At 34.6% G+C, this 20,249-nt stretch overlaps 3 protein-coding genes across 9 annotated transcripts in view; 2 read left to right on the top strand and 1 right to left on the bottom strand.

The window, feature by feature from the left end:
- The first annotated feature begins 463 nt into the window (after window positions 1-463).
- On the top strand, window positions 464-4,223 carry LOC126870610 (methionine--tRNA ligase, mitochondrial). The gene is made up of 7 exons (XM_050628478.1): window positions 464-1,045; window positions 2,136-2,297; window positions 2,397-2,671; window positions 2,741-2,966; window positions 3,044-3,270; window positions 3,339-3,573; window positions 3,652-4,223. Exons 1-7 carry the CDS (start codon window positions 793-795, stop codon window positions 4,209-4,211), a joined length of 1,938 nt encoding a protein of 645 aa, XP_050484435.1. The 5' UTR covers window positions 464-792; the 3' UTR covers window positions 4,212-4,223.
- LOC126870650 (ATP synthase mitochondrial F1 complex assembly factor 1) lies at window positions 1,052-2,021 on the top strand. The gene has a single exon (XM_050628557.1). The coding sequence runs from the start codon at window positions 1,402-1,404 to the stop codon at window positions 1,915-1,917; it is 516 nt and encodes a 171-aa protein (XP_050484514.1). The 5' UTR covers window positions 1,052-1,401; the 3' UTR covers window positions 1,918-2,021.
- A 56-nt stretch (window positions 4,224-4,279) lies between the features above and the next one.
- LOC126870631 (dopamine receptor 1) overlaps window positions 4,280-20,249 on the bottom strand; it is a 57,533-nt gene continuing 41,563 nt past the window's right edge. Inside the window, exons 1-7 of one of the 7 annotated variants that reach the window (XM_050628530.1) lie at window positions 12,340-14,396; window positions 8,968-9,404; window positions 8,588-8,897; window positions 8,358-8,499; window positions 7,924-8,027; window positions 7,251-7,533; window positions 4,280-6,511 (exon numbers count right to left, since the gene is read on the bottom strand). In XM_050628530.1, the coding sequence (XP_050484487.1) occupies window positions 6,227-6,511; window positions 7,251-7,533; window positions 7,924-8,027; window positions 8,358-8,499; window positions 8,588-8,897; window positions 8,968-9,097 (1,254 nt within the window). In that variant the 5' untranslated portion in view covers window positions 9,098-9,404; window positions 12,340-14,396 and the 3' untranslated portion in view covers window positions 4,280-6,226. Of the gene's footprint in view, window positions 6,512-7,250; window positions 7,534-7,923; window positions 8,028-8,357; window positions 8,500-8,587; window positions 8,920-8,967; window positions 9,405-12,339; window positions 14,397-20,249 lie in introns of those variants that run through there. The other 6 variants (XM_050628536.1, XM_050628535.1, XM_050628533.1 and 3 more) reach the window with 6 other exon arrangements.

Consider the following 20,249-nt stretch of genomic DNA (forward strand, 5'->3'; position numbering starts at 1 on the left):
GAAACATGTGTTATTAAAATGGAACTTTTTCTCCCGAGTCACATTTTTCTTTCTGTCACAGTTATTTAGCATTTAAAGAAAAAGATATTCATTGGCAAGATAAATGAAAACTAAGAAAGAACAAGCAAGAATATTTTATATTTTTATATTTTTTTCGATAGTTTTATATATTTTACCTTATATGAGAAATAATACAAGTAAAACGAGTAAATTAAACGATTTAAAAAGATTTGGTTCTTTCTACTTGATATTGGCATACTTTTGTAATACTTATTTTTAAGAGTATGTAATTACACTCTTAGATAATTTTTTTGTGAAACAGGTAATATAGAAGTAGGAATTTTGAAATTTGTAAAAAATATATATAGTATTGTTAACAACATTATTAACAATATTTATAATTTTTGTTGTACACACATATAATGTACTTCAGAGCAATATAGGTCAAAAGTACCATTACTTTTTTAAGGATGTATATTCGTATATACATAGATACATTACTGATCGTACCGGAACCTTGTGCTACTTATTAGAAATTGATACGAAATGCGTTTTGCATTTCTTATTTATAGTTTGCTTTAAATTGAATGAAAATTTGATTAGAAAATGTTACAAGCACTTTTCTGTTTATGATTTTGATAGTGTTCAGCGCAAAATACTCCAAATTTTGTAAAGTACTGAGCGACATCTAAGATGTATGCTATATATGTATATATAGTAAGATAAACGTGTAATGAAAACTTTTTTACGTTTACATTGTTGAATTAATAACTAACAAATATTGAATGATTCATGGCAATTTCTTCACAAGCAATACGACTACCAATATTAATATCTATGAAAAACGTTTTTTTTTGTACAAACAATTGCAATAAGAGATACATTATGACAACTTGTACAAAGCTTGAAAAAGTTTTGGAAAGACTTGAAAAAAATCCTTTTTTTGAAAAATATGCTAATAAAATAGCGAAATTTCAACAAACCAGCCCAGATGAGTTCTTACAGCGTGTCGAAAATGAAGAAAAGAAGATTCAAGGAAGGAAAGGTATAATAACCTATATAATATTTTGCAAATACTTAATATTTGTTATTATTAATCTATCAAATGAAAATCGATATACTTTTTTTTATTATATATATATGTTATTCGTTTATTATTATTTAAATATAGAAAATATAAAAATATAGAAAAAATATGTGAGTGATATAACAACATACTGCTTAATTGTTTTTACTTTTTAATAATTATTCATAAGTAAGTATTATATGTTGCTTTCTTTGATATATATATATTGTTAAATTAAAGAGAAACAGGAAGACGAGTATAAATATTATCAAAGTCAAGCAAAACCATATTTGAAACAGAACAAGCAACCTGAGCAAGCTCACTTAAATACCATAATGAAAGTTGATATGATTCAGGATAAATCAAAGGATGAGATTGTAAACATTTGGAAAGATTATCATAAAGATAAAGATTACATATGTGGTATATTAACACCAGAGCAATTTGATAAAATGTTCGAACGTGGGAAGCATCATACAACATTTTTGTTGCCATTACCTAGGAAACAAGGATATGAGTTTATTGTTAGTCAATTCTATGGATTAGAGATCCATATGACACCACTTTTGTGGTATCAAGCGCATAAAGAGAATGCACCAGAATGTCTAACTTTGGTTCATTATACAGAATTAAGAGATGATAAAGGAATTATTCTTATGCGCGGCGAATTTGATAAAAAATGCATTAACGTGCAAGAAGCACAGTGTTTAGTGAATGAATTACAATTATATTATTGTACAGACAATACAAAGAGATTACAACTATTGGAAACTTTTACTAATAAGCCTGATGAATTTAAGTATATGGATCTTGTAGCACAGTTAGAATCAATACAATTGGAATTACAATAATTGAATATTTGCATATAAAATTTATTGTAATTATATTTTATTTGATACTGTGGATATACAGAATTTGTATATAGTGCTCCGAAAATAAATGATGAAGTAAAATATTTGTATTGAGTTATTTATCAACTACAATTACTACACTTGATTTTCAGATGTTTTATATCTTATGCATTTGCATTGTTTTGAATAGTTCTAATATACATTGATTTTAATTTTAGTTACAGTCCATCTGTCAAGATCTTGTCATATTCAGTCTTTGTGGATGTTTCCATTCGTAATGACAAGAACACAACCATGGAATTATGTTAAAAAAAGGAATTTTAGTGATCATGCAATGAAAAGCATATATATTACTACACCTATATTTTATGTTAATGCTGGTATGTTATTATAAACATAGAAGAATTTGTTTTATAAATGCATAGAAATATACATTATGACAGTCAATATTAAAACATTGATTTGTTACTTTTCCTTAGGACCACATATAGGACATCTTTATACAGCAGTTTTGGCAGATACCATAGCTAGATTCAATGCTATGCTAGGACATTCTGTGTTTTTATGTACAGGTACAGATGAACATGGCATGAAAGTTCAGAAAGCTGCAAGTAATGTGACTTTACCTATTCCTGAATATTGTACTCGGGTTTCACGTCAATTTCAAGAAATGTGTGATGTGTTTGATGTTGAATATTCAAAGTTTATTAGAACAACTGAAGAACGACATCAAGAAGCAGTTCTTGATTTTTGGGTAGTTAAACTTATAGAGTGTTAATCAATAAGAATGGATAGAGAAATACATGAAGATAAAATTTTGCAGAATCGTTTAGAAAAAAATGGATATATTTATCAAGGAAAATATTCTGGTTGGTATAATGTATCAGAAGAAGCATTTGTCCCAGATAAAGATGTAGTAAAAAAGAATTCTGCAAATATTAATGAAGCATATACAGAATCAGGAGATGTGTTAGAATGGATGGAGGAAGAGTGTTATAAATTTCGATTGTCTTCTTTTAAAAATGAATTAAAACGTTGGTTGAAAAATGGTATATATACAATTCGATTTAACAAATTTGGTTTAATTAAAAGAAATTGCAGTTTTAATGGTTGAAATTATATTTAGCAAATGTAATAGAACCGGAAATATATCACACGAGCTTGATTCCGTGGATAGACAATTTACAAGACTTAAGCATTTCTAGACCTATCAAGAGAGTGTCTTGGGCAATTCCTACTCCTTCTGATGAATCTCATACAGTATATGTATGGCTGGATGCATTAGTCAATTATTTAACTTCAGTGGGATATCCAGATGATTCATTTAGAAAATTTTGGCCACCAACTGTACAAGTAAATGTCTTTACTTCGTTCTAATTTGAGAATGTCACTATACAAATCTAAGAATATTTCTAAATTAGGTTATAGGAAAGGATATATTGAAATTTCATGGTATATATTGGCCAGCATTTTTAATGGCTGCTGGTCTTGAATTACCAAAAAAACTTATATGTCATGGACATTGGACTGTTAAAGATAAAAAGATGTCAAAATCCAAAGAAAATGTAATATCACCTTTTGAAGCAATGCATAATTTTACACAAGATGGTCTAAGATATTTTCTCTTACGACATGCAGTGCTGCACACAGATGCAAGTAAGACAAAGAATGTGTGGTATGTATTTCAAATATTGCCCTTTCTTTATTTTCTAATATCTTATTTCTTCCTTGTAGATTATAACAATTTAAAAATTCAGAATGTACTAAATTCTGAGCTAGCTGATACACTAGGTAATTTATTTAATCGTTGTTTTGGTAAAAGTATTAATCCAGACGGAATAATATATAACTCTGCCGAATATATAAACATTTTAAAATCCGAGATAGCTCGTAAAAATGTAGTAGCTTTGGAAGAATTAAGTGAAAAAGCTAAGGAATATTATGAGAAATATAATTTGTATTGCACAGTGGATATTGTGATGAATATGTTGCACATTGCTAATCAAATGTTTCAACATCATCGGCCATGGGAATTAAGCAAAGCCAAAGATCTCGATTCTGTAAAGCAACTTGAAGCTGTGATCTCTTTAGCTTTGGAAAATCTACGAGTAGCTGCTTTAGTATTGTATCCCATTATACCAAAGTCAGCTTCTAATCTTCTTGATGTTCTTCAAGTTTCAAAAAGCAATCGTACTTGGGAAGATACAAAACCGATTCACTTAACAAATGCTTCGAATGAAACAAGACACGTTTTGACGCAGAATATATTATTTTTTAAAAAAATAAAAATTTGAGAAAACATTGAATATTTGAGTTATTAATAAACAGATAGGATGATAAGGATGTAATAAAATGTTGCAAATTTAATATTCGCGTGGAAGTCTTACGTTAATATATTTACAGAGAACGATCATTCAGATATATCATTAGTATACATCGACTTCGTGCACGTATCATTCCGACAGAAAAAACGTAGGATTTCTGTATTTTTTTTATCTTATTACGATACCCTAACTGTAGTCTCTCTCTTGTCGGAATGCAGTACACATTGCAAATCGCTGATATAGATGATGGAAGAGACTCAATGAGCGTCGGTTGCATATTGCAAGGACTTTTTTCGTTTAGATAAGTGACGCAGATTTGAGATTCGACGGGTTGCGCAACAGTTTTGCCACACGTTAGCACCTAAACGAAATATCGCTTACAATGCAAAAATACGTGGATCGCGTGTTGGTGTCCCGTCAAATAGAAAAATAAATAAATGACTATTTACAAGATGGAAAATGAATCTGTGCGGATTCCACCGCGATCCTAGTACTAATATGTATAAGCTACGATTCGATAGACGTTACTATTAGTACTTCAATGTAACATCCAGCTTCACATCGTAGATGCGCTATTAACATGATTTTATAATTACAATTGCTTTATGAGAATGTTACCTAAATACTAGTTTCGAATTTCTCTACCCACGAATTTTAATCCTTACTTTTTTTGTTCTTTTTTTACTTTTAAATTGATATCCTCCTGTTCGATTTTTTTTTTTTTTTTGATAATTCGTGTTTATTCCTTTTAGTGTAAGAGCAGATTATGTCTCACGGATATGTTTTGAACTACCTTTTGGTGATTGTCTTTAAGTAAATATTTTTTCTTAACCGTCCATTTATATCGATAAATTCTCTTCCCCTTTCACCATGGATGAAAGAAAAATATTCAGCAAAAAAAAAATCCACATGTAACCTTTTTCTGTTTGGGGTGAGAGGGGAAAGGAAAAGAAAGGGAACGTACTGTTACTTGGTGACTGTTGCTCATGGCGATAAAATCTATATTATTTCGAGATATTTTATGCGTAAAGTACGTGGTTGTTTGTTGCAGATGATACGAGAAATACGTGGAATATCTGTCGAGGAGAACTCGATAAGTCAACGAATTCGATATCTCGAAAAGCATTTGCAGATTTTGTAATACATTTTCTGTATAATGAAACAGTAAAGTTGAAGTTGACAACGACGGTTACGATTACTGTTCTAGATGGTTGTAAATTTTATTCCACCCGTTACCATTATGGGAACTTGAAAAATTACAGTGGCTATAAAAAGTATTTGTACACCATTGTATCTATTATAGCATTTACATACTAATTAATTAGGTTTAGATATATTAAATTTTGTGTCATTTAATAGTACTTTCATATGGCTACAAAAAAAAGAAAAAGAAAAAAATGATACTGTGAAAATGAAAATGAAAAATAAAGGTATGTATAAATACTTTTTTTAACTACTATATATGGATATGTTCATGTAACGCTCTTCGATTCGACCGAAAAATTCGTACCAAGAACGTAGAGTGCCACGCGCAAGACTGACGACAGGAGGGATGTAATATTTCCGACATGGTTTTATTAACATGTTGATTGCCACGATGGTTATCGATGACACATGTTACCAAATTTTTTCGAATGATTAAAATAAGATAAATTTTAGAAACTAACAAATTTTCAACAATATGAATAATTTAGATAACACTGTTAGATACAAAATGCACAAATACAATATTTTATAAAAATTAAGTATATAGTATATTTAAAGAGCAAAATATATAAAATTCGCGTGGCAGTCAACGTGTTAACGTGTTACGTGTTATTAATAAAATCACTTACATAGGATTAATGACCGCGATGGAAAATCTTTTAACTGTATTTAAATTCGCGAAATGCGCAGGAAGGCGAAATGCGCGCTTTTATGCGCTGAAGCGCAATATTCGTTCGATAGGAAGATCGATAAATCTGAAGGGAGAAATTCGAGTCTGATTATATCGCACTGACGATAGTATCGCGATGTCTTTGCGCCATCATTCCGACTTGACAACTGTCCGCGCTTGATCTTGGACTAATATTACATTCGATCATAGACCCGTTTCGTTTTTGCACAACCACGGATCGAAATTCTCCGCATTCGCTAGTCGACGGTTGGTTTCCTCGGGCTCGCGCACCCTTTGTAAGAATTCTTTTGAACGCTTCTCGAAACTCTGTGTTAAAGATGCTGTAGATGATCGGATTGAAGGCCGAGTTGCTGTAGCCGAGCCAAGTGAGTACCTGTTACATATCAAACTTTGTTTCGTGTTTTCTTTTTTACATCTTTTTATGATCATAATACGGTCGAACTTCGATCGAGTCTCTATAATTCGAAAACCTTTACGAGATTTTAATTCTTTAATTCTCCGCTTGAGATACGAGTTACCGAAGTTCGATTGTATTAGGTTAAGAGTCGTTTAAAAATGCTTTAATTAGTATAAAAGATGTTTTTGAAAAATATTTTTATGATGGCGTGGTTTAATCCAATAAGGACCATGTAGCGAAATAATTAAGACATTATTACAAAACATAAATAAAATGAGTTATTCTTTTAAGTTATAAAAATGTATTAGAGTAGTAGGTATATTACAGAAGTCCATACACAAATCGAAACTGAACAAAAATAGTTTACCATAGTGATATAAAATACTTGAATTTCTTTAAATTTCATAAAATTGTCGGATCTAAATTGAAGAAGAAATTAGTAACGGTAACGATATTGAGCAAATGCTTGAAATTTCTTTTCATAATTGCGATATGGACTATAAGTGGATTCAATAATTCAAAATGACTAAAAAGATATTACGTATGTTACCTTAATGCATTTTTGGTCCTTAGTGAGTTAATGAAAAATAGCAGAAAAAGCAGATATTCATTTTTTAAAAATAATGATTAAAAAATCCATTCGAGTACGGTTCTGTGCATATCTGTTTTCTTTCGAAACGATATCTTGTGAGAAAAGAAAGAGACATATTCATACTTGGAATGCTCGGACTGATATGCAGGTCTTGCAATATGAAGCGACGATATTTACGCAGAAAAAGGGTACCCAGCATATTAAGAAAACACCCATAATTACACCCACTGTTATAGCGGCTTTATGATCAGACACATGATAAGGACTTGTCGGCTTCGTTTTTGTTTGCGGCTTTGGTGGTTTGTTGCGAGTACTTTTCGCACGAAAACTCTTGGCCATTGAGGTATCCGGCAGTTTCGTTACTGCACGGATGCTTTTTACGTGTTTCTGTGCGTAGCAATAGAGCCTGGAAATACCAAATCATATCATAAGAGAGAACATCTTTGAATGGTATATCTTGATAATTTATAATTAACGGGTTTCAAGTTTTGTTTTTAATTATTTTGTATGGGAAAAAATCGTAATGTCTTAGAAAGTTCGCGATGTTAGTTTATTATATTCGCAGGGGAAGCGCGCTATAAATTTATTTCTTCCAAGGAAGCTATTTTGAAATTCAATACATACCCAATCAATCTTATGTTATTGAAATCGTCTTTTTATTGTATTTTGGAGCCAAAAATTTTTTTTCATATTTCAATAGTTATTTTTAAAACTCAGAAGATATCACGTCTTTTCCCTCTGATCGTCATTTGTCTAATTGTACAAGTAAATTTTCTCAAAATTATTTCGAGCTTACCTGCAATAAATCCCCAGCATTACGATGCAGGGCACGTAAAAAGATATAGAAGAGGAAACTATCGCGTAGGTGAGTGTAAGGTCTAAGGCGCACGTAGGATGTTCCTGAAAGATAAAACGATCGAAGAGTAGGCGCGCAGTTATTTAAACAAAGGATCATCCTTTTTTATACATCATACCAGATATATAGATTTTTAACGAGCAAAAAATAAATTACTGAACTGTCTTGCTTCTCAATAACTGTAAAAAATAGGAAATTTCGATAAGCTACTTTCTGTAAATTCTAGAAATTCTACACTGTTTAGACTGTGAGATACTATCTCAATCGATTTACTATACATAGCACTGTTACTTACTTGTAAAATTAATGGCTTACTGATACGAATCAAGAAGCAGACAGAATTCATGCGATAACCAAACATTTATCGTACGTACCTCTTTACCATCGTCATACATTACGGGCTCATCTGCTCGGTGAAGGCCTAGGCTGATTGGCACGAAGGATATGAGTCCTGCGAGCAACCATACGATAGCGATTCCAGCAACCGCGACTCTTCTTGTCACCCAACGACCGTATCTGACCGCGAAACGGTAAGTGTACGTTATTTAAATTATCAAGAAGAGATACAATATCTAAACGGTTAAACATAACAAAGAATATTTACCTAAGCGGATCCTTTATGTGTATGTAACGATCGAGAGAGATTGCGCAAAGATTCAGAATAGAGGCAGTGCTGCACATAACGTCAAAAGCGATCCAGGTGTCGCAGAATCGCGGTCCAAATACCCAATAGCCGAGAAGATCATTCACCCCGGCAAATGTCATAACCAGACAACCGACAAACAGGTCGGCGATAGCGAGGGAGGCCAGGAATAAATTTCCTATTCTCCGTAAACCGCGGTCCGTGTAAATTGCCACGCAGACTAAAATGTTGCCCGCCACGGATAAGAATATCAAGACCAGAAAGAGAAATCCTGAAAGAATGGGTCGAAGAAACTGGACTAGCGGAGAATCGATGGTGTTTGCTCGAACAGTATCACTCACCCCTCGAAGAGCTGAGTCGAGGTGCATCGAATGTATGATCGTATCGGACGCTTTTTTTTTTTACCATACAAAAGCAACAAAAGGGAGATTCATAAATGCTTGATATAGAAACGATCCGATGATATTTCATTTTTGCGAAAAGTAAGCGAGAAAGATAAAAAAATAAACAAATTGTAATCGACGCGGGAGAAAATACGAAAGGCGTGAAGAAACAACGGAACAGAAGACAGTAAGAGATGGAACAGAGGATGAAACAGGAAAGGGATACATCTAGCGAGCTTAGATCAAAGTTTTCGAGTGAAGGGCCTCCCAGAGGGTTGTCTTCGAGGGGCGAGTCGCGATCGATCAAATGGGAAGTTTAGCGAACCAACTAGAAGCACCGACAACAGCGAGAAACTGTCTTCAGGCAGATCTTCTTCCCCGTCTGTCAGGTTGTTCTGTAAACAGGCAAACACATTTTCCATGTACATTAAATCTTGCAGTGCGTTATAATTTGTAAATTATAACGATGTACAAAACTATTCTTTTCAATTTTAATGTATATGCAGACAGTTTCACGACTTAACAGCCAAACTTTGTCTTTTAACGATCGCTAAACTTCTTCCAGTTCTTAAGAATAGTAACTGTCTTAAGATTATTCAGCAGATGAGTACACACATAGAATATGACGAGGTTTGATTAAATTCTGCGGTTGAATTACACCATGTATAATGTTAATAGGTAAAAAATATTTCCTTGGAGAATTATATGGAAGGCGTAAAAGCAGTTCTTCCCTATTTTCTTACTACTTCTTACCCTCACATCTTTTTCTTCATATACGCTGGGATAGAAAGTCTCTTGCCCGTCTAAAAATGTAGCACGGGTTTCTGACTGAAAATGGCATACTGTGGCGCGCACGTACACGCCGCGCCGCTACTTCTATTTTCTCTTTATATTTTCCCGATATTTCACGCCAAAGCTGTAGATACACCGGGAATACTTTCGAGATTCGTATTCACGGAAAATCGATACTACAGACGGATCAAGATGACGTTGGGTTTACAGGCTCTTTACTTCTGCTTGAACGCGTTGTCTGTCAAGCCGTCCTATCCCATCTCGAAGACACATAAAAATATCGTGAGATGAAGGGTGTCAGGGTAAAGCCTCTACTACGTAGGTATATGTCTCTATGAATAGTCTGTCGGTAACATTTCTAGAAGTTCACTTTCTTCTTATTAACATACGTTAATGAGCTACACTCCGATCATTCCTCTCATTTTCTACCACGTAAATATTTTGATCGCGTGTTTGTTTAGGCGAAATTCGACATTTGAATTCGACTTTCTCCATCTTCGGGTTTTATGTTTCTTTTCTATTCGAACTTTCATACCGGTTTTTGTAATTCTTTCCTTAAATAAAGTCATCGTCAATTGTCAATTAGTATTCATAAGGCGTATTTAATATCAAATAGGTAATCAATGGATTAGATCTCTAACATTATGATGTACGATATTACGATAGTTTCTTCGACATTACGATATGTAATACTACAACAGCATCATATTTAATGTTTGAGGCTAATATTTAATACCTTTTACGGATAAAACCGGCGTTTTATTTCATATTGATGATCACGGGGAAAAGATACGATAAGTTACATTTTTCACGCGAGAACATTTTTAAATCCATCACCTTGTCAAACCAATGATATATTACCAAAACTGTTTATTAAATTTCGTTATGCGGGTATTTTGAAAAATATCGTTTGTTACATTTTAAATATTAGGAACGCTGTTAGTTTCTCTGCGAAACTTCGTGAATTTGTCATCTGTTGCTGGAAGGTTCATATTTTTGGATCGAATATCTTTTTTTTAATCGCGTTATATTAAAGTACTCTGTTATAACCACCAAACAACACCAGACAACAACAAAATCGGACAATCAACGGAATTGTACTTGTTACATGTACCGTTCCCCTGTAATCTCCATACAGCAATGATTCTTAGCGCTAACGCCACTCGATTTTTCCTGTTCTTTGATGTCGACCGAGCGGTATTTAACCGCTATACTAGAAATTCCCGTGGTCCGCCCTCGCTTTTAAGGCGCTCGTATTTTTTCTTCCCTGTCCTGTTGGAAAAAACCTCCGCACCGCTTGTATGCAGGTGCATTGATTTTCTGGACGTAGTGTAACGCATGCATATGCAAAGGGAAACATTTCATTGCGGTGATAGACTGCCCTCGCCCTTTTTTAGGCTTATTACTTAATTAAAAAGGTAGACGCCATCAACAAAGCAAATTGTTACTCACGTTTACTTTATACGTGAAACAAAATTGCCTTCGCGACACTCCAGATCGTATTCAGATACTTTTAACGTAACGCAGCAGAGCTTGCACTTAAACCGACTTTTATTTATATTAATTACGTTATATCTGTCGCGGAGATAATTAGAGAGGCTCTTGTCGGAATTACGTTTTTATCTGTTTGTTAGCTTTTTCACATTTTCTAGTTCGTTTGCGTTCCCATCGAACGTGTACGTAACGACTATTACTCTTTACGCTTTATTTGATTAACCTGTTAACCGGATCGTTTCTTGTTTGGAAATTTCTCTAATCACGAAATTAATAGCTAATAAAGTCGGAACAACTTTAGTTGAGTCGGCTTTAGGTCTTGCAAATTTACATACGATATGATCCGTCTTTAAAAACTAGCTTCTTCTGGCAAAACAGCTGTTTCACTTCCGACGAAGTAGATCTTTACGTTTTAATTCGTGAAACATTTTTCATCCATATCGAGTCGTTGAAAAAATAGAGCAAGGTATCTATTTCCTTAAAATCTTTGCTATAATATTCAGTTGGAAATTAAATTAAGCGTATAGATATGTTGTAAAGTTGTTTGAAACATCATACATAGAAATAATTTCTAAATGAAAGTACCTGTTGCGATCGGTTCATTGGTCTCTTTGATCTCAAACCAACAAAATACAAATATTTATGGATTTTATATTTTTTATATAACGATTATGCGGTTTGAGCGTTAAAGAATTAACAGAAACGAAACGACGCACGACGAGCGAAAAACATCCGAGCAAAAATGTTATTATGCCTAAGAGATTATCAGTTCGTGTGACGAGGTGACTGATCTTTCTTGCTTAACACGTTAAAATTCTGTTAAACCTCGTTAAACCTTCCCTCTTTTTTTGTTTGGCTGCCAAAGAAAGGTGTTTACTCTTGCAGAAAAAGAAAAACCTGTCTCATAAATATCAATTTTTTTGATAAGCTGTCGGAGTCCTCCATTTTCTCGTTTTATGCGAACTTTGCCTCGCTTATTTCAGCGACGTAGGGAATTTACGTTGCAAAAAAAGAAGGCGAAAGGAACGAATATTAAAAACTTACGTGTCAAAGAAGATATGTGAGATTCAACTGACGACGAGAGAAATATTTGAAAGAATGGAGAAATTGCAGGTTTTCGAGATTTACGATTCCTTGTTCTTCCATCGCCGAGGATTAATTGTTCACTTCATTGAATTTCCGATATCCAGCTTGACCTTGCGCAGTTACGAATCGTGTTCCTCAAATAATCTCAAAGAGAAATCTCGGCGAATTGGATCGTTCCGTTGTTTTTCGAGAGTGAAAGAGAAGGTGAAAAAGTTTGACAAAACACGGTGACGTTTCACCAGGATTTCAACGTTTCGCAACGAAAGTTACGCGAGTTTACGTATCCAGCGAGCAATTTTTGCTATATACGCAACCGTATGGAAGTATATTATTCGATTAATTGATTTGCATTAAAAATATTTGAATCAGACCAAAAGCATACAATTATTAATTAGATGCAGCATTTATTACCTCTTTATGGAAACAGTAGACTATTTTAAATTAGCTATTAATAAACATCGTAACAGTATCTTCCACTATATGTGTATGTACATTTAAAGACTACGGGGAAAGAAACGATTCGGCGATATCTCGTTAAATCGAGTCAATTGCACGGGTTGAACGGTTGGATCAATTTGTCTTAAATCGGAAACGAAATGAAACATATTATTCAGATTTTCTCGATGAATAATTCGTTCAAACTTTACCGACTTCATAGTTTTCATTTAACCACTTGTCAAATTGCTCCAATATAATCGAGTTAGTCATAAAAGCAGATCAAATATTTGCTCCATTTTCCGGAATATTCTTTAAATTGTTACAACTCAATAAGAAAGGCTATACTTCCGAAACGAGAAAACTAGAAAATTTATAATTCGAACGGGATTTAGTTGACGATTACGACCTTAACACTTAACTGCTGCGCCGAAGTCACATGTTTCGCTCAGGACGCCACGGGAGTATTTTTATTATTCAAAGCATATAATGGCAAAATAATAATAAATTGATGATGTGTAGTATCGTGAACGAGAGGCCTAGGAGATATAAACAATGTCATGAGAAAGCTGAATAGTTACGCGGGAAAGGCCTGCGTGACCTTGGCCACGAGCGATTGCGGAACACGTGCGTGGTGGGGCTAAGACAAGAGACCAAGGGATGCTAAGGGAGAAAAACGAATTAACAGTCAGTGTTAGTTGAGAAGTCAGGGAGTGTTAATCGAGACGTCAGGAAGTACGAATTGCGTTGTCGAGAGAGTGTGGTCCGCGCGAGAGAGAGCGTTGGAACCGTGGTGACGAGAGTTGCAAATTAACTATTTAGTTGTCTTAATTATAGTACGTTATTGTATTTAGTTGACGTTAAATAACCATCGTTTCCTGTTTAACCAACGCCTGTTTAATCCATTTTAAATAAATTAATCGTAGTAAGATCCTATAGATGTAAGACGACATTCTTCCCCAATTCAATTTTCATTCAATTTTCATTCAGTTTTTACAATTGTAAGAAGTTGAAGCGCTCCGGTCATCAATGACCACCGTGGTGTCATAGGAGAAACCGTGGCTGGTCATGTACCGGTCAACGTGGCAGACAAAGTGTTAACTAGCAATACGTGTTTTACAATCGAATATGATATACCTATGCCGTTTCAGTAATTGCGTATCAGAGGCTTACAGTGTAATACATAAATTCGCGATGTTGAATATGAAATTGAAATTTCTACTATTCGATGCACGAATACGAGAATTATGGCAAAATCGGCCAGAAAGCGTGTCGATACGTGAGCGTATAATTCAGCAAGGCTATTACGTCCTCAGTTTCATACTACTTCCTAGGATTTATTTTCACATAACTTTAGTTTAGATATTTCCTTATAATATGTTCTACTTCACGAACTTACACAAATAATAATAGATTTAAAAATATCAATAAATACAAAACGTGCAAAGCAGTAATATTTGAAACGACGACAATAGTAAAAAAGAAAAAACACTACAGCACTAACAGAAGTATTTATATACTTGTTATGCAAAAATTTTTTAGATTAACGTCGCGTACATTTAGTTGTATTATTTCCTTATTTATATCTTGTTTAATGATTATACATTTTGATCGATGCAAAAGTTTTGGTATTTTTTATATTAAAATCAACGCGGTCTCTATATCGCGATTTTTAATATCGCAACTCTTATGGCGTTAATACAAAGAGGAATACATTTTGGTTGATAAATCGGTCGCAAATCGCGGTATCTTCAAAATTCAACATTCGAAATTCAACCAGTAGATATTGAATGCCACTGACAGACGGTATTGTGCTTTTTTTCCAAAAGTGAACGTGCAGAAATGACGTAGCGGAAAGCGGTAGTCAATGGAGCGGATGAATGTGCTGCGATACGGGTGTAGAATCGGGGACCGTGTACGCGTAGGTTTATCCGTAGAAAATTCGAAAATCCACGACACACCGGTTCTCTTGTCATGATACTGATGGATTTTTGGACAAAACTTGGCATGCTACCACGTGAGACGATAGGAGGCCAACGAAGGCAGTCATCGAATACATGACGGAAAATATAATTTAGCAAGATTTTTTTATCGTTTTTCGAAAGGTTGATCGATTTATACTCGATTTGTTTCGCCTTTTGGATAATTTGATATACATGACGTTTCTCTAGTCATAATATTGGCAGGATGGCAATTCTGTACGAAAAGATACGTCGAAAATATGGAATAAGAGGCTTCTTATACGATTTCGTAAATAATTTAAAGTCAAGCAACTGTTTTTTTCCACTTGAAAAATTGTATTTTTGGTGCTTACTGTGTTCTTTTACAAGGACGCTTGAATTAGGATGCTCCGATTATTACTCGTATATTATTTGACAAATTATCAAACTTATTTTCCTCGAAAACGAAACTAGTAGTACGAGTAAAAGCTATATTCTATGTTTTTTATTTCTTTTTTCACGTAGTTTGTGGAATTTTATGCGCCGTGGTTGCTGGCACGCTTTATATAGCAACAAGCGTGGGTAGATTCTAATTTCGGAAGACGAAATATCGTATGTACGTATATGTATACAATAATGTCGCTTCCAATTAAGTTTCCCCCTTTTAATTAAACGCATTTTCGGTTTCTGTAACGTTCTGCATCCATTTTCTCTGCGTTATTTACGCATAAACCACGCTCGATGAAAGACTGGGATGCATTAGTACGATTAATTGTTCCACGTAATTGAATTTTCGAATCCACGGCTTAAGCTGGTGACACATAATTTATTTGGAAATCTCGCCGGTTATGATCGAATTAACCTCGTCAACAAGTGTAGGGGTTGCTTGTTAACAACCATGTAACACTTTTCATCCTCCTTGCGACGAAACTAATTCGACGAAATTAATTTAACGAAAGTCTCAAATGCTGGCACACCTTGCTAGCAGCTCTCGATTAAAGTCCCGAGATAGTTCGATATACTACCACGTCCAAATGTGTTAGAAGATCTGTTGGCTTGTATAGAACGCGATAATTAGTCCAGTTAATGCGGTTAATCAAACAGAAGGTTGTGTTCATATGATGTAACGGTGTTTAAAGTACGTGGGGAAAAGTGTATGTACTTGATAAATTTTCAAGTTGACTTTCCTCAGAAACAAAGCATCTTATGGACAAATTGTATTCCACATTTTCGACTTATTTTCACACGTAGAATAACATCCTGTCGATCGTTTGTTCTTGTTCGTTTTATAATTAGCCATGTTAATTTCCTCGAAAACGAAGCATCATACTATAAGAAATCTACATTTTCTTTTTATTTCTTCTTAAAGAATCACCCCATGTCCGCCTGTGCGCGTTATACAGCCGCATCATGTATATGTATAATTGACTAATTACTAAAGTTACTAAAATAAAGTCCCAAAGAAGAAAACAATTGTTGGAAGTTTTAAATTCCTAATGATTCGCTTATATCATTTTGTTGACAAGTATGCCAATACTGTTGAACCAAGATGAAGGCCAGTTAACTAGCTGTTACTAACTAACTAACTAACTAATTAACTAGCTGTTAACTAGCAGTTAACTGAGCCAAATAACCAAATAATTTGTGGACGAAGGAAATACAAATTATGGAACAAGAATTATTATCGTACACCTTTGTAATTACTAAACTACGCTATTGTGAATGTGGCAAATTTAGGATGCTCCCAGTTCGATGGTTATAGTTGGTAATCTGTGAGTCTGTATCTTTGCAACACCTGTAGCTGATAGTGGCATTTCTTGGTAACTATTTGGCTCAAGTGGTCAGTACAGTTTCTAGGCACAAACTACGTTTATACAGTTCTAGGCATCCATTAGATGCAATAATGTAGAATGTGCTTGGAGAATTGGAGGGATTCGAGCATGTAAGGGCGCATGTCTGCGCTAATTAGAGCATTAACGAGCTCGTTTGTCACGGCTATGGTGTAGCTACTACTATAATTATGGTGAAGCGATTGTGCCCACCACGAAGCACTATCGTAGGCAGCTGGGGTTAGCTTTCCTGCAGTTCGATCCTTTATCCGTTCGAATCTAATTACATCGGTTGGTTAAAGTCAACGAACAGGGGATAAGAGGGAAAGTAAATCAGGAAAACAATGATTCGAGTGACGTGATCGAGAACAATTTGTCGTTCCGTCTCGCCACGTTAATACCGTCGCTCTCGGAACGAAAGGTTCCTTCGTTTAAACTGTTTAAAGGTAGGGCGCGAGTGATAAAGGGATTGAGAGAAATAAAGGATTCAACGAGCCGATTACAAAGCGGCTGTCGGTTGTAAAGTGAACTCTAATGTCTTGCCGCGCTTGATCTCGTAAAGCCGGGATTAATCGTTAGATTTATCGTTATTATGGTATTACGTTCTTGTCACTGTGCTCTCAAATTGATTTTCGATGAAACCAATTATTGCAAGTTCAGGAAGGAACGTTTCCATATACGCTGTCGTTCACAAGTATTTGTAACAAATTGTTGCAAATATGTAAAATATACGTCAACCGGAAATCTTTCATTTGTTGAAGATCAGACAATGAGACAATGCATAAAAATGATGCGCGAACTCGACATTACTGACAAACGTAAACTTCTGCAGATACTTTTGTTAGTTTGAGGAAGAAAAATTGTACGAAAGTAACACGTATTCTAGGAAAATTCTATTTTTCCATATTACGAGCATTCTGTGCGTCTTTGCATCTTCAAGTTTCCTGTAAATGTAATTCCAAAGTGTCTTTTTGTATGATACACATAAAATACACTGATGAAAGTTTTTACCATACCTAAGTGTCCAAATCATTCGATTTATCACACAGGTCGTGGTAGCGTGAAATTAACAAATTTGCGCTGCAAAGGCCAAACTTTTATTCAATCTCTGCTTAAGCGCGGGATCATCTGTGAGATCTATCTGCGCAGCTGCTTTCCTCGTAATGCAAAAGCGAAATCAGTGTTACGTGAGTGGTTTTTCCATAGAAATTGAAAAAAGTCCACGCACGCGACGTTCGACGCTGGATGCAGGTTGCGCTAGGTCGCGTATGACCTCAGGTGCACCTGCAGGCAGGAGACGTTGGCATATCGACCAATGCCCTGCTCTCGGTGACCTCTATCTACCTTCCTTGCCCATAGTAATTTATTACTAAATTTATTACAGTATTTTGAAATTCTGTGTGTCGTGACATACACGCTATCGATCAAAAACTACATGCGAGAAAGCGTTCTTTGATACATCGTACTTGTACCATCGCCCATAAGTATTTAAACACAGGTACAATTCAACCAAAAAATCGATATTTTTATCGTTAGGTCGTTCAATATTCGTTTTTCTATTATTTAGACGTTTTCAGCTTGGAATTTATCGTCCTTTTTAGACACCTGTTGTGCCAATAAATTTCAGCTTCATCTCACGGGTCAAAATTTTGTCCACGGTTGTTTCTAATATTTCCATAAAGAACGCGAATGATCTTTGAGATCAAAATTTTCTTTTTTAAATCTATCAAAATCGTTTCGTATAATAATAGATAAACGTTATGATTAAGAACTTCTCGTTTCTCTACTATTGTGATTTATCTCTTGCCATAACTATGGTTACTTATGAGTCATAATTTAATGTCATTTATTGTAACATCTTATAACATCGTTCTTATCATCCGTTGCCAAGGCACGAGTTTCTACGAGGGATAACAAGTTTTTTGTTAGTAGAAAAATTGCAAGTAGCACGTTTGATGAGTGCGATGGGAGCAATGTTAGCCAAAGGCTACGCCGCGCTTATCGAAGTCATTTCCATCTCTTCTGTGCGAAAAATGTAATTTTCCGTTTCATCTTCTGGGAATGTAGCTCATCCCCATTTACTCGGTTCTTTCTTATCTGACTCGCGACTTTGTGATATCTTCAGAGTCTTTGCCGAGGCTTTTCAAAAAAAAAGATACTTCCTCAACGACATGGAGATACTGTCACTTTTGATTTTATGAACGGTAACCGCTGTGTTCTAACGCAGTACGAACAAGTTTTTAAGATCTCTGGTCGTTCAGTGAAAACTGAAGTCGCTGGCAATTCGCAGCTGGTGCACACGTGTGTTATGCGAAGGAATGCGAGCACCGAAACAATCAAAGAAAGTCGAATCGATAGACAGCCTGCAACGAAAATAACTTGCGTTTCGTGCAACTATTCTGTAATAATAATCATTGACTTTACAATAATTGTAGAACCTCTCAAAACTTTTTTATATACAAACTTTATTTATATACAAATATATTATATTATTATATTTAGATTACATATACAGGCTAGTATTTAATATATCAACGTAGGTTATTCGCTTTTTCCTATATCAGTTAATCACATGAAATTTACCTTAAATTTGTTTAGATTACTAGAAGTTAAAAGTTAGTTAAAAATCATTTTTATACCCATTCAAAACCCCAATGTTTGGCTCGTTGTTTATTTCTATGTTGATGTATTAAATAAGTTTCAACGTACATATGTTTCTCTACGAGAAACGATGCTAATTGAATCACCAGCACTCTATATGATATCCTACGTTTCCAAGATAGAATTCTGGAAATTTGAATTTACTTCCACCTAACGTCTGGTAACGTGATTTAAACGATATACAGGCGAATTACAGTCTATCTGCTCTGCTGTTTTATTGTCAAAATTGAGGGGCATTGCCAAGTAAATTCATATCATGTAGCGATAGTTTATAGCTAGCTCGCTAGTGTTATAACGAGGAAGCAATTTCGGCAGGTCTTCCGGCTGAAATCCGTTCTCGTTCTGTCTAATTCGCGCGCCGAGGGGAAAAGGCAGATGCTATTTGGAAAGGCAGAATTCGCACAGTGACGCTTGTTAATTTCGTTAATGGATAAACGGTAGAACGTTATGTCTGGATTTCAGCGATACGCCATTGCTTATTTTCTGTGAAACCGTCCTTTTAATTATGTTAAATTAAATTCCTCGATATTTTGTTGTTTGGTTTCAAACCTGCCGTAGCCTTCCAATCTCTTTTATCATCCAACTTTAGTTTCTATTCTAGGATATTCTTAATTTCTAATATTTCAATTAGATTGTTCGGTTGTTTCGTTAAGAAGATCCTTGGCATAAAGATCAACGATAAATTACGCGTAACCGTAACAAATTTGAAAACGTTGAAATTTACCTTTACGCAAATTGCCTCCACGTATCCTATTTCTATGAGATTTGCGTACTCTTTCGGTTCGTATAAAAAAGTCGAAGGAATTGCATCGTCGATTGAATAGGTTGCCAGGTGTGACACGTCTTTCGATGTTTGCACATTAAAATTACGTCAGAGGCTCGTAATCAGAGCGATCGATGTGACAGGACTAGTTTTCGCCGTACCAAAACGAGCTTCAATTTGGGTTAGTTTAAACCTGTCCTATTTCTTAAATGTCCATTGCTTTGTTCTAAATATATGTGT

Source organism: Bombus huntii, chromosome 10 (genome assembly GCF_024542735.1).
Source record: "Bombus huntii isolate Logan2020A chromosome 10, iyBomHunt1.1, whole genome shotgun sequence".
Taxonomy (NCBI): Eukaryota; Metazoa; Arthropoda; class Insecta; order Hymenoptera; family Apidae; genus Bombus; species Bombus huntii.

Coding starts and splice junctions, on each gene's coding strand:
- LOC126870650 (XM_050628557.1), top strand. CDS start 1,402: ATGAAAGTTGATATGATTCAGGATAAATCAAAGGATGAGATTGTAAAC.
- LOC126870610 (XM_050628478.1), top strand. CDS start 793: ATGGCAATTTCTTCACAAGCAATACGACTACCAATATTAATATCTATG. Junction 2,298..2,396: donor TATATTTTATGTTAATGCTG/GTATGTTATTAT, acceptor ACTTTTCCTTAG/GACCACATATAGGACATCTT. Junction 2,967..3,043: donor AAAACGTTGGTTGAAAAATG/GTATATATACAA, acceptor AATTATATTTAG/CAAATGTAATAGAACCGGAA.